The sequence below is a fragment of the Triticum dicoccoides genome, chromosome 5B (assembly GCF_002162155.2).
Source record: "Triticum dicoccoides isolate Atlit2015 ecotype Zavitan chromosome 5B, WEW_v2.0, whole genome shotgun sequence".
In the NCBI taxonomy this organism is placed as follows: domain Eukaryota; kingdom Viridiplantae; phylum Streptophyta; class Magnoliopsida; order Poales; family Poaceae; genus Triticum; species Triticum dicoccoides.
Window position 1 is genome coordinate 435,858,227 of NC_041389.1, and position 24,581 is coordinate 435,882,807.

At 47.7% G+C, this 24,581-nt stretch overlaps 1 protein-coding gene across 2 annotated transcripts; it reads left to right on the forward strand.

The window, feature by feature from the left end:
- The first annotated feature begins 2,954 nt into the window (after positions 1 to 2,954).
- LOC119310173 (pentatricopeptide repeat-containing protein At3g16010-like) lies at positions 2,955 to 6,640 on the forward strand. 2 transcript variants are annotated; one of them, XM_037585997.1, is made up of 5 exons: positions 2,955 to 3,115; positions 3,532 to 5,358; positions 5,448 to 5,557; positions 5,744 to 5,883; positions 6,173 to 6,640. In XM_037585997.1, the coding sequence occupies exons 1-2, from the start codon at positions 3,046 to 3,048 to the stop codon at positions 5,346 to 5,348; spliced, it is 1,887 nt and encodes a 628-aa protein (XP_037441894.1). In that variant the 5' UTR covers positions 2,955 to 3,045; the 3' UTR covers positions 5,349 to 5,358; positions 5,448 to 5,557; positions 5,744 to 5,883; positions 6,173 to 6,640. The 2 variants fall into 2 exon arrangements, with proteins under 2 accessions (XP_037441894.1, XP_037441893.1); XM_037585996.1 differs by having other exon boundaries at positions 5,459 to 5,557.
- Positions 6,641 to 24,581: the final 17,941 nt, after the last annotated feature.

Genomic DNA, 24,581 nt, shown 5'->3' on the forward strand with positions numbered 1-24,581 from the left:
ATATTCTGGATTGGTCGAGCTATCAGAGCTCATATCAATAGTTTGTTGGTTCTTATGGTGGCAAAGAAAACAGTTCGTGCAAGGGGGAGAAATATTGACTCTAGAACGAACAACGCCGGCGGTGGTTGCCCTAGCGATTAATTATGTGCGTGGAGCACAAGCTAAATCTATACCCAAGATCAACAGGTGGCCGACGTTCCTAGCAGGACAACTTGTCCTTAACGTCGATGCTTCGTTCACAAAAGGCGATTATGCAGGGTCTTGTGGTGATGTCATCCATGATCACCGGGGATCTTTCATGTCGGCGTCCACAGCGAGATTACAACATGTAGCTGATGTGTTCACGGCAGAAGCGGCAGCTCTGCTTGAAGGACTGAAGCTATCAAGAGATACGGGATGCAATAACTTGGTGGTGAGATCGGATAATATCATGGTGGTGGATGCACTTAGATTCAATGAAGGTTATTCTATGATGGCAGCACCTAGATTTTGGGAGGTTTACTATTGAGCATTGTATTAGAGAGTCAAATTATGTAGCTCATGGGCTGACTAGATGGGGACATGCTAATAATCCATCTCGTTGGATTGATGCCCCGTCTGATTTCATTGTGAATCTGCTGGCAGACGATATATCCATCCTTTTATTAATAAAGTAAGCTTTCCCGTAAAAAAATAAGAGTTGATTTGTGGCTGATTAATAACTCTAATAAAAACTCAAGCCCCATACGGGAGGTGAGGCTGTAATTGAAAACATGAGAACATGATATTGAAGATTTTGCTTGGAAATGGGGAAGATAGTGATAATAATAATGAAGAGGAGGAGAGCTCGGAACATCTTAGACATTTATTTTCTAACAAAAAAGGGAAAATAAAAGTAGGACCTCACAGAATTTGGAGGGAAACCTCATATGGTGATTAAAGGACTTGATAAACCTAGTAAAAGGCAAAAGGTGAAATAGTTTCATTTTTTATTAAATATGAGAGGTGTTATCTGGAATATGAGTGGATTTGGGGGATGTGGAGAGGATATTTCTTAACTTTTTATGGATATGAAAATTGTTTTTTTAGTCTTACAATAAACAATGAGACAAAAAAAATCTAAAAATGATCTCCTGGCCATATGTGTTGGAAGGGATTTTTATTAGGGGTTAATTACAATGTTCTAGATATTATATCTCAAGAGAATGGAGAATATCATATTAAAATGACTGTACACAATGTGAAAATTAATTTCATTTGGAATTTGGTATTGATATATGGAGATGCTCGGCCTAATGGTAAAGCAAGATTTCTTGCCGAACTATCCTAGGTGACACAAGGTAGTGTTAACCCTATACTAATTGGTGGTGATTTCAACATAATTGGTGGTGATTTCAACATAAGCTTCAGAAAAATACAAGCCTGTCACTCGTGGACACTAGAGCTTCCTTTTAATGCTCTTATACTGTTCTGAGAGGGCTTGAATAGGTGAGGGGGCGTAACCATCCTGTCCAGAACCAACACAGCCGCGTCGCAGCCTCCTCTAGGAAGAGATGGATGAGGAGTTGGATGGACGTTGTGTGCCCGACGCTGGCCGCAACTGTCGGTTTCTAAGAATCTACATATGAGTTGTGAGCAACAACTCATTGAGATTTTGGCCAGAGACTAAACACGTCTAGTGATCCTAAGTCATGATGAATGATGGTGGATGAACTACAAATGAACACAAAGAACTACCCAGGTTCGGGCCACTTTCTAAATGTAATACCCTACTCCTACGTTGTGTTGTATTGCAATGCTACAATGTATCTGTTACAAGATGAAAAGATCACCCCCCCAGTGAGGCTTTGGTCTCCCCTATTTATAGTGTCGAGGGAGGACCTATTGGAGGCTTCGATTGGTTGAATATACTACATTGGAGTAGGCTGGGATAGCCTGTACCATGGTGGCATGTTCGCCCATGGCGCGCTTGTACGAGTGATGATGAGGACCTCCCGGGGCAGTGTGTTACTCCCCGGATACTTACCTGTCTACTTCTTCGGTATACGTCGGGTGGCAGCGAGGTACCGCCACTGTAGTGGCGTAAGCAGTAGGTGAATCTTACTGTACCCGCTATGGCTGACTTTTCCTGCACGGATCCTTCTGGAGCCCATGCGCAAGGGTTAGTCATTCAACCTCCATCTTCCTGAGGCAGGCAGCAGTGTCCCTTGGCATGGGACATTGCACGGCTTCCAGAGCCAAGATCCACTCCTCCTAAACAGGAAGAAGGTGTGTCAACGCGGCCTCCCGGGAAGGCCCCGCGAATGGCTTCCCTTGGGTGGTATATTCTCCTGTCTTGATCTGTCACCTGACGACCCAGTCCATGGTCCAACGGGTGCATCAGGGTATTCAAAAGATATTCCCTTGGATGGAGAAATATCTATGCCTTCGTCATCAAGGCTCCTCTTACCGGGTTAGTAATACCCTGGTTTTACTTACACCGACACTAGCCCCAGGCCCGTTACCCGTCTTGGTGGCTGCCAGGCACGAGACGGAGGACGGGCCCTGCCGCTCTAGAGCCTTGACGCATGGTGACCGGCCACCCATGACGGGACCGGACACTGAAGACTTTTCTGTGTTGCATTTAAAGGATGGCTTGATGGGCGGCTTTGTCAGACCACGAAAGTGCCTTGATTGCCACCCACGCTCTCTATGCGTCCTTGAGAAGCGGAGAACGTGGGTAGTCATCGCCGAGCGGCGGGAGATATAACAAGTGGATCATTTAGGCAGTCCCAACCACAAATAACTTCCCTGATTTAAAGAACATACCTGGTTAATTTTTTCTAGGTGTATTTTTTTTAGCATGCCTAGTTAAATTGTGAACTCTGGTGAGCTCGTCAACATTTTTTTCTAGAGGTTCCTGAGCTCGTCAACAAACTCGCATCAAGTGATGCCCGGGTTGGCTCCCAGCCCCACGGCCCAAATTTGACGCCACCTACATCCTGCAGGGCCCGTTCGTAACCCCTGCGCCTATCCCCACCCACCATTTTCCTCGCCCGCCGTATCGTAAGCCGCCGGCCGCCGAAGATGGCGCGCCTCCTCGCCGTCCGGGGCATCTCCTCGTCGCCGCACCTCGCGTGGAGGGTAAAGCAAACAGGTGACGCGCATACCCCCCACCCCCACCCGCCCACCCCTCCCCTTTATTTCGGTTTGCTAAGAATGTGCTAAGCGTAGGCTCTGTCATAAGTTCAAGCGGAAATTAGAAAGGGTTTCAGGAACCTGACCTTTGTTGTTCGTTGCTATGATATCATCACGTATTACAAGGTCAGATCAGCTTTCTTTATACTGCTAACTTGAGTGAAATCATGTTCTGATGCAGCCATTTGTAACAGTTACATTAGTCCGGTAGAATGAATTACTTCCTTCTGAGATTAGTCCTCATGTGTGCTGGATTAGATTGTTGGTTTAAATTATTATTTTTGAGCATACGATCTGTGTTGCTGTATGAAATGCCATTTTTAATACTGATGCCTTTTATATTTTGCTTGAAAATCTTGAATTGCTGGCGCACAGAGAATGAGATTGTTCAGATGTTCCAGCCCCCAGTTCGTCGGAGTGAGGAGGCAGTAGCAACCACTGGACCAAGGTACACACATTCCATACGAGTCATGGATGAGAGGTTCATTAGGATACTGAAGATATTCAAGTGGGGTCCTGATGCTGAGAAGGCTTTGGAGGTATTAATGATGAAAGTGGATCACTGGTTGGTAAGAGAGGTTATGAAAACCGATGTTGGGGTCAGTGTGAAGATGCAATTTTTCAGATGGGCAGCAAGGAAGAGGAATTATGAACACGACACATCCACTTACATGGCGTTGATACGTTGTTTAGAGGTAGTAGAGCAGTATGGTGAAATGTGGAAAATGATCCAAGAAATGGTACGTAATCCTGTGTGTGTTGTCACGCCGATGGAGCTATCAGACATCATCCGGATGCTGGGGAATGCCAAGATGATCAGTAAGGCAGTTGCAATCTTTTACCAAATCAAGGCACGAAAGTGTCAACCCACTGCTCAGGCATATAATAGCATGATAATCATGTTAATGCATGAGGGGGAGTATGAGAAAGTACATGAACTTTACAATGAGATGAGCAACGAGGGCCAATGCTTCCCAGACACCGTGACTTACAGTGCACTCATTTCTTCTTTCTGCAAACTTGGTCGCCAGGATTCAGCAATTTGGTTGTTGAATGAGATGAAGGACAATGGAATGCAGCCAACTGCTAAGATATATACCATGCTAATGGCTTTGCTCTTTAAATTGGACAATGTTCATGGAGCATTGAGTTTGTTTGAAGAGATGAGGCATCAGTACTGCCAACCAGATGTGTTTACTTACACTGAATTAATTAGGGGACTTGGTAAAGCTGGGAGATTTGATGAAGCATATAACTTCTTCTATGAAATGCGACGAGAAGGCTGCAGGCCAGACACAGTTCTTATGAATAATATGATAAATTTCTTGGGCAAGGCTGGTCGTTTGGATGATGCTATGAAGTTGTTTGAGGAGATGGAGACATTAAGGTGTATTCCTAGCGTGGTGACCTACAACACTATAATAAAAGCACTTTTTGAATCTAAATCCCGGATTTCTGAGATTTCATCATGGTTCGAGAGAATGAAGGAAAGTGGAATCTCCCCTAGTCCATTCACCTACTCAATCTTGATTGATGGATTCTGCAAAACCAACAGGACGGAGAAGGCTATGATGCTGCTGGAGGAGATGGATGAAAAGGGCTTCCCTCCATGTCCAGCGGCATATTGCAGCCTGATTGATGCTCTTGGAAAAGCCAAACGGTATGATCTTGCACACGAGCTATTTCAGGAGCTAAAAGAAAATTGTGGCTCCTCTAGTGCTCGAGTGTATGCGGTTATGATAAAACACTTAGGGAAGGCTGGACGGCTTGATGATGCTGTAGATCTGTTTGATGAGATGAACAGACTTGGTTGCACTCCTAATGTTTATGCTTACAACGCCCTCATGTCCGGATTGGCAAGAGCAGGCATGCTTGATGAAGCCCTTACTACAGTGAGAAGAATGCAAGACCATGGGTGTATTCCTGATATCAATTCATACAATATTATCCTGAATGCACTGGCAAAAACAGGAGGTCCTGATCGTGCAATGGGGATGCTTTCTAATATGAAACAGTCTGCAATAAAACCAGATGCTGTGTCATATAATACTGTTCTTGGTGCCTTGAGTCATGCAGGCATGTTTGAGGAGGCAGCTAAATTGATGAAAGAGATGAATGCGTTAGGATTTGACTATGATCTTATTACATATTCATCTATACTTGAGGCGATTGGAAAAGTTGATCAAGAATGAACTAAACATGGTCAGTAGGAACAGGATTCATGCCTTTTGGTAGCGTTCTAAGTAAAACATCTTGATCCAAACTTTAATATTTTTGAGTGATACTCCCAGTTTTTGTGCAGCTCTGCAACTCTTCGATATAAAAAGCTTCCTTTTGTGCCTCTCAAGTGAACTGTTACTTGGTAAAATCATGGAGGACAGCAGTGAGTCAACCGTAGAAGGTGTGTATTTCACCATTTTGTTAACACGTGGTCAAAATCCTGTTATGTTCCGTCCTCTTTAAATTTGATAATCTACACGTGTATTTCACCATTTTGTTAGCGAATGGCCAAAATACCGTTATGTTCCGTCTTCTTTAATTTTTTGATAATGTGCAGCTGCCTAAATACTTTTCTGAATGGTTTCAGAATCACTTTTCTCCATTAAGATGTGAGGGCTGTTGCTGAAAAGTTGAGACCGTTTGGTGAAAAGTTAACTACTGTATGTTGAGAGTTCTTTCTTTAGCAATCACAAGTGGAGTGCGCATGCTACAATTCCTGAAGTTACGGTACGTGTTGTCGTGTTTGTGTGGGTAAACCAAATATTTTCAGGTGTTATATTACAGTCAGAATATATGAATCCAAAATCAAAGATATGGTAGCCGTCCCCATTTCTCCTCTCTGTATACGTAGCTTTCCGAACTTCCTTTCCCTTGTTGAAAAATATAGCTTTTCCAGATTTATACGGCGAGAAAACATTTTCTTATTTCCCGGTGTGTGTTGTAGTTTGGCAGCATTTTTCACACTTTTCTCTTTCACCGGAACTCTGTGGATTCTGACACTAAGAAATACTTGCAGGCTTCCAAATTTGGCATAGCCGGCAAATGTGCCTAATCTTTCCAGCTAATGTGTGCACAGGGGCTTACCTGTGGGCTGCCATTGCTTCATTGCTTAGTGTTTGAAGCCTTCCGAAACCAGCAAAGAACCGGCAAAGCAAAAAACATGGTAGGCCAAGTCCAGAATCGAGATATCGTCCAAATGACCAACTCAGAACTAACAGCACGTGAATGTGTCTTTGGCGTCTGTAAAATTTATGTTACTATAGAAGCTTCTATGGCGTTTGTAAGAAATGGTGTTACTATAAAAGCTACTGTGGTCTTTGCTCAGCTAGGGTTTCAGATCAACAGGGTTACTGAAAAAAATGGTGTTACTATCCGCTTGTTGCTCATGCGGATTTCATACCTGCCCATAACAAGGCTCACAGTCAGCAAGGCTGATGCTTTTGCTGGGCATCTGGAAACCTATCATTTTGGGGGTTTTCGTTTCTGCAACAGGATGCTATATTGTGAGACTTTGTGTTTTTTTTTTCTCGAATACGCACGAGTGTGCGTATCATGCATTAAAGAAGGAGGGGGCAAGCTCCCCAAAGTCCCAAAGTTACATCATATGTACAAGCGGTCGAGCCGCATCCACCTCGCGTGCCTAGGCTAACTACTCCCTCCCTGCCCACTCCACTTTCCTCACCTCGAATCCTCGAATTGTGCCCTTGAGCAGCCCTGCCTTCGCCCACAAGGTTCCTTCTTCTGTCATGTGCTGCGTGAGAATTGCCAGCGACGGTGTCGCGCCATTGAAGACGATGTCGTTCCGATGCTTCCAGATGAGCCACATGCCAAGGAGGCTTAGTGCCCGGATGTTCCTTGTGTCTGGTCTGCTCCGATCTTGCCTGGTGCACCATGCCTGCAGGCTTTCCTCATGCCTTGGCTCGAAGGCATCCCTGCCCGTTCTGATACTCAGCCATCTCCATACCTGCCTCGCAAAAACGCAACCTACCAGAAGGTGCTGGATTGTTTCGTCATGCTGGTCGCAGAACAGACATGAATCCTGATGAGGTAGGCCGCGTCGAGCTAGCCTGTCCGAGGTCCACACCCTTCCCTGAAGTGCAAGCCAGGCGAAGAAACGGCACTTTAGCGGTGCTCCTGATTTCCACGTGAATGCAGCCGTGGGAGAAACCTCTCTTCCCATGAATCTCGCCTCATATGCAGACTTGGCCGAGAACTGCCCGTCCAGAGTCCAGGACCAGGTAAAGGTGTCCTGGATGTTCCCTTCCAGCCTCGTCTCCGAAACCCTTTGCCATAGTGATAGGAACTGCCCGATGGCCTCCACTGATAGGTCCGGCCCAATATCTCTAGCCCATGTTGCGTTGAACAACGCCTCCTCCACCGTCCTCCCCTTTCTGATCCGGCACGGAATACGCTGGTAGATCTCCGGCGCAAGGTCACACATCCGGTATCCATCTATCCATTTATCCTCCCAGAACCGTATGGATCTGCCGTTCCCCACCGTGGCTCTGGTTGCCGCCCGATATATCTCCATCGATTCTGCCGGAATTGGTATGGAGAACTCGCTCCATGGCCTATTGCGATCAGTCCGTTGTAGCCATGGCCATCTTGCTTGTAGTGCCTTGTTCATCCACCTTAGGTTTGGGATTCCCAAACCTCCAGCCCACCGCGGTGAACACACGGCCTCCCAGGCCACTGCGCATTTTCCTCCTGGCGCCTCCTCCTTTCCACACCATAAGAACCCTCGGCAGATCTTTGCCAACGCAGCCACAATCTTCGGCGGAACATCAAGTGCTAGCATGGAGTGCACAAGTATGGAGCATAGCACAGATGAGATGAGGAGGGCACACCCGCTCTTTGGCATCATCGCCGCTTTCCAGTGCGGTAGGCGGCATCTCACACGATCCACAAGCCTCTGAAAATGAGATGTCGTTTGCTTCCGTATTGTCATGGGTAACCCCAGGTATGTGCAGGGGAAAGTTGTTGCCTCACATCCAAGAAGGGTGCACACCAAGTCCACTTCTTGCTGAGAGCACCGGATAGGAAGAGCTGCGCTCTTGAGCATATTCACTGTTAGCCCGGCTGCCTTGCCAAAGATGTCAAGTATGGCTCCACATGTACGGATCTCCAGCTCATTGGGCTTGAAAAAGAGCATCACATCATCCGCAAACATCGAAACCCGCTGCTTCACACCAGAACCAGCCAAGGGTTGAAGCAAACCCCTATCCGCAGCAAAGTCGAACAATCTATGTAGGGGTTCCATGCACAAGATGAAAAGCATGGGGGATAGTGGAGCCCCTTGCCTCAATCCTTGACAATTTAGGATTGGCCTTCCTGGTAGTCCGTTGACCATGATTCTTGTGGATGAGGTTGATAGCATGCCGCAAATCCACGCCCTCCATTGATCTCCAAAACCCAGTCTCCGGAGCACCTCCAACACAAACGGCCACTTGATCGAATCAAAGGCTTTGTTGATATCAAGTTTAAGCATGATTGTGGGCTGTTTGAGGGCATGCAATCACCGCGCCATACACCGGACCATCATAAAGTTGTCATGTAGTGATCCGCCGTGTATGAAGGCACTTTGATGGTTCCCCACCAAGTGTGGCAGTTCCTCCGCCAGTCGGACCGCCAGCACCTTGTCATAGATCTTGACGGCGCCATGGACAAGGTTGACGGGCCGAAAGTCCTTGATGTCCACCGCACCTTCCTTTTTTGGCAGTAGAGAGTCCACCGCTTTGTTGATTGCCGCCAGGCCTCTTATATCCCCACTATGAAAGTGTTGTAGTGCCCTCATGAAGTCCACCTTGATCATTTGCCAACACACCACATAGAACCTGCCTGTGAACCCGTCAGGTCTCGGTGCCTTGTCGAGAGACATGCTCTTGATCGTCCGCTCCACCTCCTCTGCCGTAAAAGGTGATTCCAGGTGAGTAAGGTCACGAGATGGTAGGTCGAGGGAGTCCAAGTTGATGGCCGATGCTCTCCCGGATGTGGAGCCAAGTAGCTCTTCATAGTAATCATCCACAGCGCCCGCAATGCTGTCCTGACCCGTGAAGATCTGCCCATTGTGTTGCATGGTGGTGATGATGTTTTTCCTCTGCCTGTGCCTTGCCTGTCTGTGAAAGAATTTTGTGTTGGTGTCGCCCACAGCTAACTGGAGCAACCTCGAGCGCTGCCTTGCTATAGTCCTATCCAAGGAGCTGAGTCCAAGCAGCTTCCTCTTGAGCACTCGTCTCAAATCATACTCCTGTGCTGTGAGCACACTGGTCTCCGCAGCCACCTCAAGCCTTCCGATAATTTCCATTGTGATCGCAATCTGAAGGCGCACGTTGCCAATCCAGCGATCCCTCCAGTTCTGGAGCGCCTTAGCCGTAGCCCGCAGTTCGTTGTCCAACACAAGGAAGGGGTTTCCTTCCGACGATAGAGAGTCCCACGCATCCTGCACCACTTGCTGAAACCCTTCCACTTTCGGCCAAAAGCATTCAAATCTGAATCTTTTTCCTAGGGCAAAGTCTGCATCCAAATCCACCAGAAGGGGGCAGTGATCAGATACTGCCGTCCCCAGAGCAGTAAGCATGCTGGTCGGGAACATGTCTTCCCACGAGTTCGTCACAAAGATGTGGTCGATCTTTTCCATAGTTGGATCACGCCGCTCATTTGACCACGTGTATCTTTTGCCATTAAGGTAGAGTTCTTTCAGCTCCATCCTATTGAGCAGAGCTCGAAATGACCCATCATGCGCCTGTTGAGGTTGGCCTTGTTCTTATCCTCCGGTTTCACCAGGAGGTTGAAGTCGCCTACCACTGCCCATGGGCCCATGTGAAGGTTACAAATGTCTCGGAATTCCTGCATAAAGTTTACTTTCTCCGTGTCCCCTTGGGGACCATAGACTCCTGTGAGCCACCAAGTTTGGGTTCCATCTCTGCTCACCAGCGTTGTAAGTGTGTTTTCCGTCATGTGGGGGTTTGAGAGTGACACCACCAAAGGATCCCACGCAAGGAGGATTCCACCTCTAGTACCACTCGCCGACACATAGAAAAACCCCTCAAATTTATTTCCTAGGCAGTGCCTTACAATGTCATTCGAGAGCACCTCCATCTTAGTATCCTGGAGACATACAATGCTAACATTTGCTGCATTCACCGCTTGGTAGATGGCATTCCTCCTTGCAGACGAGTTTAGGCCACGAACATTCCACACGAGCATCTTGGGTGGTTGTGCCGCCATGAAGAAGGCCCACCATCCACTAATCCACTTATTGCGGGCCCTAGACCCCCACCGGGTCCTCCCCCGAATCCGCCTGCAAATGGTAGGACCGTCACATCCCAACCGAAGAGCGCCAGGATGGCGCGAATGTGGCTGTCCGTCAAAGGTTTGTCAAACAGACGCACATACGCCTGCAGCGCATCATAGCCAATCGTCTCCCCTTCATTTGCCAGGCAGAGCTTGCGAATGAGCGCTGCCTGCTGCTTAGATGCCTTGGACCCCAGACCACCACGTGCCAGCCTCGCGCTTCACCTAATGGGAGAGGCTGCTGGCCTCCTTTGCCTTGGCCTCCTCTGCTTCGGCAGTGCTCTCGATCCAGGGTGGGCAAGCAGTGGAGCCAGGTTTTGGGCGAGCTCCGTGCACAGCTGCGATACCCTGGTTCTCGCAGACCGAGCACTTCTTGACTCCGCACGGCGCCTCACATCGTTATTTGAATCAGCAGATAAGTTGATCTGTACCCAGCCCGCACGTGCCGTGCATGGGGGCATCCCATCCCCATGCAAGAGGGGTTCACCAGCAGGAGTCTGATCCCCAGCTTGACCGCTTGTCTCAACCACCGATGTGCATCCCGAGAGATCCTCTCCCGCGTCGTGTAGCGTGATATCTTCCTGGCACAGCCGCGTCTGATCCTCCGCTGGGCCCACCAGAGGGATTGCGACATCGCATGCACCAATCGACGCCCGCGCCGTCGCGTCCTATCCCACAGACAGTGGGAGCGGGCCTGTGGCAAGGAAAGGGGTGATTGGGGTCCCACCAACCTCGGCACTCGCACCCGCCTGATTGACAGAACATGGGGAGCCTTCCAGAGCCACCATGCACAAATCCCGTTGGCCGGCCACACACACCGACCGAGATTCGGTCTGAACCGTCCTGAGCCCAATCCTGCTTTCCACTGAAAGCAGCTGGGAACTCCCAGTGGCAGCCGCCACGCGTCCTGCCCGCACAGGCCTGGCCACACCTTCCTGCGGTCCATCCCGACAGTCCACAACCACCCCCAAGCGAGTGACCTCAGCGCCCCCATCGCTGTCCACGGCTGGCCGAACATCTGGCCTCCCAGCCTGGCCGGCCAACTCTGGCGCACCAGGCCTACAGCAGCTCGCCGACGTTGGTGCCGACGCCGAAGACGAGCCCCCCGACATGCCAAAAGTGGAGCTCCTCGGACCACCGCCTTGCTCCTGCCTGCCGCCCCCTGAGGGCGGCGGGCCGCCTGCGCCATCCTCGCCTCCTACTGCGTCCTGGCCATGCCCATCGCCGCCCAAGGAGGAAGGGTCAGGCGGCGGTGACTGTCCGGCGCCGGACTGCCCAATGCGAACCACCGGACCGTCCTGGGAGATGTCCACAGGGTACCACAGTGCATCGTCGAGATCAGCCTCCGACAGCGCCCGCACACTCCTCCTGTTGGGCTCCTCCACGATGAGGATGCGCCGGGGCGGGACGCGCGCCGGGTCGTTCGTGTGCAGCCACACTTTGAAGCCAGCCATGTCGCTCCTAGATTCCGTGGACGCCGCCACCTTAACGATCACTCCCAAGCCGTGCAACAGCACCTCCGCCGAGCGCCGAGTCCAGGCATTTGCCGGCACCCCCCGGAGCACCAGGGGCACCAAAAACGGCATCCGAATGCCCGTGGCCCCAGCCTGTCGGAGCCAAGGCCGGAGCAGCAAGTCGAACTGCGGCGTGCCAGCCCGCACCTTCCTCACCATCATGTCACGGATCTCCTTCGTACGGCAAAGGATCAGGAAATCCTCCGGGAAGTATGGCCTGATCGACATGTCCATGGGACCGAGATCGAACTCCACGCGGACGGCCTCCGCCGCCGCAGCCAGGTGCGCCGCCTGACGAGAGCCCACCACTGTGACCACCACGGCGCGGGCAAGATCCGCCTCCAGCTCCCGCAGGTCCGGGCCTGCCTCCAAGAAACAGCAATCCACAATGTCCACCACCGGCGCAGGGATGGCCATCGGCGCAAACGGCACCGCGAAGCTTGGCCCGACCACGCTCTCCGCCGACCCAGCGCGGACCACCTGGCTCCAAGGCAAGTCGAGGCGCACCGCGCCCACCGGCGGCGGGCCCGGCGGGGGAGGAGGCAGAACGGTCCTGGGCGAGGGTGGGGGCGGCACCATGGGGGCCGGCGGGGACTGCTCCGCAGGGGCCGGGCGGGGACGAGCAGCGGGAGGAGGACGAGGACGGTCCACCGGCGACGTGCTGCGAGGACGCGGGCGCGTGCAACCCCGCGCGATGTGGCCCTGGCCCCGGCAGCGCACACAGAACATGGGATTCGTGCACATAGCCGAGATGTGCTTGTCGCTGCCGCAGTTGTAGCAGCAACCCACCAGCTCCGCCAGGATGCGAGCACGAGGCGGCCTGGAGGAGGGGAGGATGTGGGCGCCCCAGCCCGGAGGGGAACGCCGCGCCGGGCGCTCCTGGCCAAGCGCCCGAGGGGCCGGGTCACGCCGCCCACCCTGGATTCGCCAGATCTCAGCCTCCGGCCTCAAGGGACCGGAGCTGCCACCACGGACGATAGGGCCCCGCGCCGTGCCGACCACATCAGGCACGACGAGAAGGGAGCGGAGCGCCGGTCCAGCCGGAGGCGGCGGCAGGGGAGGGGAGGGGGGCGGAGAGCCAGATGAGGCCGCAGACAGAGACACCCTGGAGGCCATGATGGACGCCGGGTCCGGAGGGAAACACCGGCGGGGTTTGGTGGCCGCCGGGGCTGGAGTAGCTGCCGGCGCGGGGGGTGGGAGCGGCTCAGGGGAGGGAGAGTACACATATATATTTTTGAGCCCTTCTGAGACTTTGTGTTTTGTTCCGTTATTTTTTGTAGTGGAACCTGATACGTTTTGGATCGAATGGAAAAAAAAAAAACAAGGCTCACCGAGTAGCATTGTTGGCTAGGCCATGGCACGTGGCCATGCGTCAGATGACTGGTGCTTGCGAGAAGGTTAGATGTTTGCCTCTTAGTGCAGTCAGGGAGGATTTCCTTCAGAAACTCTAGCACTGGTTTGGAAAATCTCATCATCTGCGAGGATGACGTCGTTATGTCCTTAGCATATGTGTTCATGGGTGAGCATCATTCATAATGTCGTTTTAATATCACTGTCCACTGAAATAATAGCTCCTCCGTTTGCACATGCACAATATTTGCAGTTTTCTAGTCGATTGTCATTTATTTGAGCAAATGTCATCTTGCTTTTTGTGTTAGACAATTGATTTCAGGCCGAAGACTGTTAAGATCCAGCTACACACTGAAAGCATAACTGGACACAAAAGTGGAGTTGGAGTTGCTGCAATAAAGAGACTTCAGTGTTGATGCACAGTTAGGAGAAAACAAGTTGAAGTTACGAGCAAATTCTTTACTATTATACTAGTACGAGCAACTTGCCAGAAAAAAAAGCATATAACTTGGCGTCAACACGTGTCGGCCTGGTGATGTTTGGATTGGACCGGGTGCCTTTGTAACCGTTGGATGACGCAAGTGACATGGCAGTCACCTCACCCGCAAAAAAAAAAAGACATGGCAGTCACCTGATCTCAGCGCCCAGTTGTGTGCAACATGACTCATATTGTACTCGAAGGTTTGCAACATGAGCCGTCTTGCGACCGGTTGAACCGTTTTTCTACCATTGCAATACTATACGTGTTGTGGGCATGACAAATCCCTGCTGCGCCGAGTGCGCCGCCGCCGACCGTGGCAAAATCAGCCACTGTGGGACGCTGTAAATCACTCCTCCCTCTGCTGCCTAAATACTTTTCTGAATGGTTTCAGAACGAAAATTCTGGACTAACGGAGTAATACGGGCGTTTTACACGATCCCTACATTAACTAATCTTCACCGCCCCCTGATTTTCAGGGGGTGTGGGCCCCTCATCTCCTTTCCTTCCAATCAAGTTATACCAGCTAACCATCTCCATAAATCTCAGTAAAGATCACCCCGTGCATGTAGCATTGCTCGTTTCAGAATCACTTTTCTCCGTTAAGATGCGAGGGCTGTTACTGAAAACTTGAGACCATTTGGTGAGAAGTTACTACAGTATGTTGAGAGTTGCTTCTTCAGCAATTACTAGTGGAGTGTGCATGCTGCAATTCCTAAAGTTGCGGTACGTGTTGTTGTGTTTGTGTGGGTAAATCAAACATTTTCAGGTGTTATATTGCAATCCGAATTGTATTAGCGGACTGTAAAGTCTGTTACTTTGGAATAAAACTTAAACCTGCAAAAAACGAACATAAGAATCTAAAATCAAAGCTACGGTAGCTGTCCCTATTTCTCCTCTCTGTAAGCATAGCTTTCTAAAAAAAATTGAAATCAAAGGGGTTTCCCCTCAGCCCCGACTTTTTTTTAACATCAGTACAGACACAAGCGCTCATATACACGCGCATACACTCACCTCTATGAACGCACACATGCACACCCTACCCCTACGAGCACCTTCGAAAGACTGAGCCGGCATATCATCTTGAGATTTACGAAGTCATCGTAGGCGCCTCGTCGTCGACGGGAACGTCTCCTCCCACTGAATGCACATCGCCGGAAATCCTGAAATAAATCCAGAAATAAATGCGAGCACCAGGATTTGAACCCTGATGGGCTGGGGATATCACGGTCCCTCTAACCATCCAACCACAGGTTGATTCGCCCCTCTGCCCCGACTTTTATTAAAACGCCAAGGCGAGTAGCTTTCCGAACTTCCTTTTTGTGTTGGCTTTTCGAGCTTTTATATGGCACGGCAACATTTATTTTCCCTGTGTTGTACTCCGTTTTTAAATATAAATCTTTTTAAAGATTTTGATATGGACTACATACGAAGCAAAATATACTCTGAAATATATCCTTATACATCTGTATATGTTCTGTATTGGATTCTTTAAAAAGTTTTATGTTTAGAAACAAAGGGAGTAGTTTGGCGGGCATTTTAGTACTAGCCAGGTCTTTACTTATCACACTTTTCTCTTTCACCATAACTATGTGGAATCTGACACTGAGAAACACTCCCTCTGTTCTATAATGTAGTGCATATATGTTTTCTTGAAAAATCAAACCTCGCAAACTTTGATCAAGTTTTTGGGAGAAAACATTTACATCTAGAATATTAAGCATATATCATTAGATCATTAGATTCATTATAAGAAGCAGTTCTATATTTGATATTGTAGATATGAATAGTTTTCTCTATAAAGTTTGCAAAGTTTGATTTAAAAAATATACCTATAAAGTTTGCAAAATTTGATTTAAATAAATATACATTACATTATACTCCCTCCGTTCCAAAATTCTTGTCTTAGATTTGTCTAGATACGGCGTCCGTATCTAGACAAATCTAAGACAAAAATTTTGAAACGGATGGAGTAGAATAGATGGAGTACTTGCGGCCTTCCAAAACTGGCATAGCCGGCAAATGTGCCTAATCTTTCCGGTTCCTGTGCCTATGGGTTGCCATTGCTTCATTGCTAAAGGCGTGCTTAGATGACATACTAAACTTAGTCACACTTTGCCACGTCAAAGTTAGATAAGTGTGACTGAGTTAGCTTATGTTTGGTTTGTAGCCACACTCGTGGCAAGATTGCTTTCATGTAAACTAGACCCCACATGCCATTAACTCAAAAAGCTGTGGCAAGTTTGTCTCAAATGTGACAAACTGTGGTACGAGTTTTGATTGTATAACCTTAGGCATTGTGTGGCAAAGAAATCTGGTAAATGGTGGTAAGCTTCGTATATGAACCAAACATGCCACAAGTGTTTGAGGCCTTCCAAAACCAGCAAAGTCACAAAGTATCTCCAATGTGCCGACACAAACGGGTGTATTTGATCCTTTTTTATTCGTTTGGATCAATTGTGGGGACGGCGTCCGTCTTCGTCCGCTTTTTTTGGCAGTGCGCCCAACCGGCTGACCCATTTGGTCTGGCTGGCCGGCTGCGCGGCCAAATTTTCACAGACATTCTACGCATATTGAAAGTGCTAGTTATCGACTAGAGGGGGGGGGGGTGAATAGGCGATTTTTATCAAAGTCTTCAAAACGTGGAAGTTTCGAAGACAAGCAATAGAAATGACCTAATTGATATGCAGCGAAAAATAAACTACAACAAGCAAGCCATAGTCAAGTATGCAATAATGTGAACGTACAAAGACTAATAGCAGCTACGTAATAAGGATCAGAATGGAAGATAGTATGAAGCCAATCAACGATAGTAGTCAAGCAATGAAGTCAAACAGATAAGACAAATAGACAGTGACTTCACGAAGACAAACTCAAAGTAAAGGGAGGGAAGGGATAGAACCAGTCACTTGTTGAAGACACATGATTTGTTGGACCAGTTCCAGTTGCTGTGACAACTGTACGTCTGGTTAGGGAGGCTGAGATTCAACTCAGAAGACCGCGTCTTCACCTTATTCCCCTTGAGCTAAGGACACACAGTCCTCGCCCAATCACTCTGGTAAGTCTTCAAGGTAGACTTCCGAACCTTCACAGACTTCGTTCACTGGCGATCCACAATGACTCTTGGATGCTCAGAACGCGACGCCTAACCGGCTGAAGGATACACAGTCCTCATGTGTAATAAGTCTTCAGGTCACACAGACAGAAATACTTCAGTGAGGCCTAACACTCTTTGGCTCTGGGTGTTTGGGCTTTGTCCTTGCAAGGATTTCTCTCTCAAAGGCTTCGAGGTGGGTTGCTCTCAAAACGACAAAAGCCGTAAACTAACTCTGAGTAGCCACCAATTTATGGTGAAGGGGGTGGGCTATTTATAGCCACAAGGCAACCCGACCTGATATGTCTGAAATGACCCTGGGTCACTAAGGAACTGACACGTGTTCCAACGGTCAGATTTCAAACACACACGGCAACTTTACTTGGGCTACAAGCAAAGCTGACTCATCCAGCTCTGGATAAGATTTGCTCTCATTGTCTTCGCTCGAAGACATAGGATTTGGGTTGAGCATCACTTCAGTCACTCTGACTTTGTTCACTTGGACCCCACTTAACAGTACGGTGGTTCCTATGACTCAACAAAGAAGAAAAGGAAACAACGAAACAACACATTCTTCGCGCTCCATAGTCTTCACTCATTGTCTTCTCATGTCATAGTCTTCAATGTGAATATCTTCACATACCACCATTGTCGTCAATGTCTTCATACATTTTTAGGGGTCATCTCCGGTAGGTAAACCGAATCAATGAGGGACACTACCTGCGTTATCCTGCAATTCTCAGAAACGCATTAGTCCCTCAACTAACTTTGTCGTCAATACTCCAAAACCAATTAGGGGTGGCACTAGATGCACTTACACATATAAATACAGATAAAAAGAATTAAAGAAACATTGCACATAGTTCGCAACCAAATAAATTATGTACTTTTTACATCACAATAAATAATTTATAGCCAAATAAAATCTCATAGTTTACATCAAATAAATTAAAAATTGTACCATGCACATTAGAAAAGAGTCAATGCATCTATTGGTTTCCTAGGTGAGTCCACGCATGCTCAACCAAATCATTTTGAAATTGAATGCGAGTTGTCCAATCACACATTTCTTGATGAAATTGGGCGAACTGTGCGAACATTGTCGCTCCATGCTCCGGCTCAACATTTTCACCCCGGAAATGCCACCTTGGTCGAAGAGGCTGTCATCATGCTCATCCTCTATGATCATGTTGTGCACGATTAGACAAGCAATCATCACCTCCCACATCTTTTGAATGCTCCGTATTCTAGAAGAGTGTCGAACAATAGCCATCGAGATTGGAGCACACGAAAAGCACGCTCCACATCCTTCCTAGTACCCTATTGTGATTGGGCAAACCTAGCTCTCTTCTCTCCTACCGGCTTGGAGATTATCTTCACAAGAGTTGACTATTGAGAATAAATAACATCAGATATGTAGTATCCCCTATTGTATTGGTAGCCATTGACCTCAAAGTTGACCTCTGGGGAGTTGCCTTGAAAGCCTTGCGAACACTGAAGACTACTGAAGCATGTTGATGTCATTGTGAGAGCCTGCTATCCCAAAAAAGAGTGTCAAATCTAGAGATCTTGTAATGTCACAGCTTCAAATATGACCGTGCAAGCTTTAACATGCCTCTTATCTTGCCCTTTCCAAGCAAATGGACAGTTCTTCCCCTCCCAGTGCATACAATCTATGCTACCAAGCATTACCTGAAACCCTCTCTGATGAGGACATGGATACCTTGGATAAGACCAAAAAAATTGTAATGTTTTTGGTCGTATCCAAGGTATCCATATCCCCATCACTCTCGATTCATTGATCGCCAACAACCGGGTTGTATCCGCAATATTTGGTGCTCTCAAGTACTGCGGGCCAAACAGTATAACCACAACTTTGGAGAACTTGTACATGAAGGAAATATGCCCTAGAGGCAATAATAAAGTTGTTATTTTATATTTCCTTATTCATGATAAATGTTTATTATTCATGCTAGAATTGTATTAACCGGAAACTTGATACATGTGTTGATACATAGACAAAACATCGTGTCCCTAGTATGCCTCTACTTGACTAGCTCGTTAATCAAAGATGGTTAAGTTTCCTAGCCATAGACATGTGTTGTCATTTGATGAACGAGATCACATCATTAGGAGAATGATGTGATGGACAAGACCCATCCGTTAGCTTAGCATCATGGTCGTTTAGTTTTATTGCTACTGCTTTCTTCATGTCAAATACATATTCCTCTAACTATGAGATTTGCAACTCCCGGATACCGGAGGAATGCCTTGTGTGCTATCAAACATCACAATGTAACTGGGTGATTATAAATATGCTCTACAGGTATCTACGAAGGTGCTTGTTGGGTTGGCATAGATCGAGATTAGGATTTGTCACTCTGAGTATCGGAGAGGTATCTCTGGGCCCTCTCGATAATGCACACCATAAGAAGCCTTGCAAGCAATGTGACTAATGAGTTAGTTGCAGGAAGATGCATTTCGTAATGAGTAAAGAGACTTGCCGGTAATGAGATTGAACTAGGTATGAAAATACCGACTATCGAATCTCGGGCAAGTAACATACCAATGGCAAGGGGAATAACGTATGTTGTCATAACAGTTCAGTCGATAAAGATCTTCATAAAATATGTGGGAGCCAATATGAGCATCCAGGTTCCGCTATTGGTTATTGACCAGAGAGGTGTCTCGGCCATGTCTACATAGTTCTCGAACCCATAGGGTCCGCACGCTTAACGTTCAATGACGATTTTGTATTATATGAGTTATGTGATTTGGTGACTGAATGTTGTTCGGAGTCCTGGATGAGATGACGGACATAACGAGGAGTCTCGAAATGGTCCAGAGGTGAATATTTATATATAGTACGATAGTATTCGGACACCAGAAGTGTTTCGGGTACGTATCGGGTCACCGGAAGGGGTTCCAGGCATGCCCCCGGCAACTACATGGGCCTAATGGGCCAAGAGTGGGACAGACCAGCCCCTAAGGGGCTGGTGCGCCTCATGTAGGCCGAAATAGAGGGGGGGGGGGCGAAAGAGGAGAAGAGAGAAAGGAAGGGGAGGGATTCGGACTCCCCCCTCCTTCTCCCCCCGGCCTCCTCCTCGCTTCCCCCTTCGGGAATTATGGTAAGGGGGGTGAATAGGATTAGAGCCCCAAGTAGGATTCCTCCTACTTGGGCGCCCCCTTGGCTTCCCCCTCTCCCTCCCACCTATATATATGTATATGAAGGCGGGAGGCGCCTAGAACACACATCATTGATTCCTAGCCGTGTGCGGTGCCCCCCTCCACAATTTACGCCTCTGATCATATTCACGTAGTGCTTAGGTGAAGCCCTGCATGGATCACTTCACCATCACCGTCACCACACTGTCGTGCTAACCAGCTCTCCCTCGACACTTTGCTGGATCAAGAGTTTGAGGGACGTCATCGAGTTGAACGTGTGTAGAACTCGGAGGTGTCATACGTTCGGTGCTTGATCGGTCGGAACGAGAAGAAGTTCGACTACATCAACCGCGTTAACAAACGCTTCTGCTTTCGGTCTACAAGGGTACATGGACACACTCTCCCCCTCTCGTTGCTATGCATCTCCTAGATAGATCTTGCATGAGCGTAGGACCTTTTTTGAAACTGCATGCTACATTTCCCAATAGTGGCATCCGAGCCAGGTTTATGCGTAGATGATATGCATGAGTAGAACACAAAGAATTGTGCATGGTGATCGTCATACTGCTTACCACCAATGTCCAGTATTGTTGGATGAAGCGGCCATACCAATCTTACATGACCACATTCGTGAGACCGGTTCCACTGACAGACATGATACTAGTTTTGCATACAGGTGGCTCGCGGGTGTCTATTTCTCCTACTTTAGTTGAATCAAACTTGACTGCGGCTGGTCCTTGTTGAAGATTAAAACAACAAACTTGATAAATCACCGTTGTGGTTTTTGTGCCGTAGGGAAGAACGGTTCTTGCTAGAAGCCTATAGCAGCCACGTAAAACTTGCAACAACAAAGTAGATGACGTCTAACTTGTTTTTGCAGGGCATGTTGTGATGTGATATCGTCAAGACATGATGTGATATACATTATTGTATGAGATGATCATGTTTTGTATAAGTTATCGGCAACTGGCAGGAGCCTTATGGTTGTTGCTTTATTCTATGAAATGCAAATGTCGTGTAATTGCTTTACTTTATCACTAAGCGGTAGCGATAGTTGTAGAAGCAATAGTTGGCGAGACAACCACGATGCTACGACGGCGATCAAGGTGTTGAGCCGGTGACGATGGAGATCATGACGTTGCTTTGGAGATGGAGACCAAAAGCACAAGACGATGATGACCATACCATGTCACATATTTTGATTGCATATGATGTTTATCTTTATGCATCTTATTTTGCTTAGTACGGCGGTAGCATTATAAGATGATCCCTTAACTCAATTTCAAAGTATAAGTGTTCTCCGCGAGTATGCACCGTTGTGAAAGTTCTTCGTGCTGAGACACCACGTGATGATCGAGTGTGATAGGCTGTACGTTCACATACAACGGGTGCAAGCCAGTTTTGCACATGCAGAATACTTGGGTTAAACTTGATGAGCCTAGCATGTACAGACATGGCCTCGGAACACTGGAGACCAAAAGGTCGAACGTGAATCATATAGTAGATATGATCAACATAGAGATGTTCACCATTGATGACTACTCCATCTCACGTGATAATCATACATGGTTTAATTGATTTGGATCACGTATCATTTATCTGACTTGAGGGATGTCTATCTAAGTGGGAGTTCTTAAGTAATATGATTAATTGAACTTAATTTATCGGGAACTTAGTCCTGATAGTTTTTGCATATCTATGTTGTAGATCAATAGCATGTGCTACCATTCCCTTGAATTTTAATGCGTTCCTAGAGAAAGCTAAGTTGAAAGATGATGGTAGTGAAAGTGCGTTACGTCGACTAGAGGGGGGGTGAATAGGCGATTTTTATGAATTCTTCACTGAGGAATTTCAGGGTGAGGAAATTCTAAGTGAAGAACTACTTGCAGCGGAATAAGTACTCAGGTATAAGCATAACAAAGCAATGGCATAGTCTTTATGAAGAAATGAAAGACAAAACATAGAGTATAGAAAGTGTAATCACTGGATAAGTAGGATGAAGACAAATTGACTGAAGAAATAGGATTGAGGAATTAGAGAAAGTCTTCAGTCAAAGTCTTCAAACAGTAATGATCAGGTTCATCAACACATAACAGAGGAAATGAAAGGGTTGAGGAAATAGAACCAGTAGGATCGGTGAAGAAAATGATTTGGTCGACCAGTTCCAACTGATGTCACAGTTGTACGTCTGGTTGGAGCGGCTGAGTATTTAACCTCGAGGAAACACAATCCCGGACACACAGTCCTCACCGTATTCTCCTTGAGCTAAGGTCACGCAAATCTCGCCCAACAGTAGTGGTAAGTCTTCACAGGTGACTTCCAAATCTTCACAAACTTGGTCACTCGACAAACCACAATTCCTCTTGGGTGATCAGACCATAACGCCTAACCGTCTGGAGGATACACAGTCCTCAAAGGTAACAAGGATTCCATGCAGGAACAATCTCTTCAGTGATTCTCAATCACTTTGGGTTTGTAGGTGTTTGGGTTTGGGATTTGGGTATTTCCTCACTTGATGATTTTCGCTCAAAGTCCTCGGAGAATGGGATGCTCTCAAATGACAAGTGTAAGTTTCTCTCGGAGCAGCCAACCAGCTAGTGGTTGTAGGGGGCGGCTATTTATAGCCTAGGGAGCAGCCCGATATGATAAGACATAAATGCCCTTGGCTGATAAGACCGTTAGGTGGTAGATATTTTGAGACAGCTGGCGCTTAGCACAGCAACGGACGAATATTTGAGGTTCGAATTCCTCAGGGCTATCATGTTCCTCACTGTGTAGGTAATTCGCACTGGCGAATTCCTAACTCCTCAGTCGGAACAAATTCCTCAGAGACCAGAAGATCTTCGTCTCTGTCACTGAAAAAATTGACTGAACTGATATGAGATTTCTAATGGCTTCACTCGAAGGATTGGGTAGGTGTAGGATTTTGAGATGAGCATCACTTGGAAATCAGCTTCCTTAGTATTATCTCGACCCCCTTTAATATTACGGTGTTTCCTATTGACTCACGAAGAAGAAAACAAAACTATGAAAACAAAAGTCTTCGTGCTTCATAATCCTCGCATGAATATCCAAGTCTTCAAGATCACACCAATTTCTTCATTTTCAAAGTCTTCAGGGGAACCAAAGTCTTCAGTCGAAGACATTCATTTTTAGGGGTCGACTTTCACTGTAAATATCAAACTCCTCATCGACTTATAGAACCTCTGTATACTCACAAACACATTAGTCCCTTAACCTATAAGTCTTCAATACACCAAATTCACTAAGGGGCACTAGATGCACTTACAATCTCCCCCTTTTTGGTAATTGATGACAATACAGGTTAAGTTTACAATTGTTGGGGAACGTAGTAATTTCAAAATTTTCCTACGCACACGCAAGATCATGGTGATGCATAGCAACGAGAGGGGAGAGTAATGTCCACGTACCCTTGTAGACCGTAAGCGGAAGCGTTATGACAACGCGGTTGATGTAGTCGTACGTTTTCACGATCCGACCGATCCAAGTACCGAACGTACGGCACCTCCGAGTTCAGCACACGTTCAGCTCGATGACGATCCCCAGACTGCGATCCAGCAAAGTGTTGGGGATGAGTTCCGTCAGCACGACGGCGTGGTGACGATGATGATGTTCTACCGGCGCAGGGCTTCGCCTAAACTCCGCGACGATATGATCGAGGTGGAATATGGTGGAGGGGGGCACCGCACACGGCTAAGGAACGATCACGAAGATCAGCTTGTGTGTCATGGGGTGCCCCCCTGCCCCCGTATATAAAGAAGGGAGGGGGGAGGTGCGGCCGGCCTAGGAGGGGGCGCGCCAAGGGGAGTCCTACTCCCACCGGGAGTAGGACTCCCTCCTTCCTTGTTGCAGTAGGAGAAGGGGAAAGAGGGGGAGAGGGAAAAGGAAAAGGGGGCTGCCCCCCTTGTCCAATTCGGACCAGAGGGGGGGGGGCGCCGGCCTCCTTACTTTTGGCCTCTCTCCTCTATTCCCGTATGGCCCAATAAGGCCCATATACTCCCCGGCGAATTCCCGTAACTCTCCGGTACTCCGAAAAATACCCGAATCACTCGGAACCTTTCCGAACTCCGAATATAGTCGTCCAATATATCGATCTTTACGTCTCGACCATTTCGAGACTCCTCATCATGTTCCCGATCTCATCCGGGACTCCAAACTCCTTCGGTAAATCAAAACTCATAAACTCATAATATAACTGTCATCGAAACCTTAAGCGTGCGGACCCTACGGGTTCGAGAACAATGTAGACATGACCTAGAACTATTCTTGGTCAATAACCAATAGCGGAACCTGGATGCCCATATTGGCTCCTACATATTCTACGAAGATCTTTATCGGTCAAACCACATAACAACATACTTTGTTCCCTTTGTCATCGGTATGTTACTTGCCCGAGATTCGATCGTCGGTATCTAATACCTAGTTGAATCTCGTTACCGGCAAGTCTCTTTACTCGTTCCATAATGCATCATTCCGTAACCAACTCATTTGGTCACATTGCTTGCAAGGC

Bases quoted from the DNA above. Each gene is read 5' to 3' on its own strand.
- LOC119310173 (XM_037585997.1), top strand. From the start codon at position 3,046: ATGGCGCGCCTCCTCGCCGTCCGGGGCATCTCCTCGTCGCCGCACCTC. The intron at 3,116-3,531 runs GTGACGCGCATA...GCTGGCGCACAG, and splicing joins GTGGAGGGTAAAGCAAACAG to AGAATGAGATTGTTCAGATG.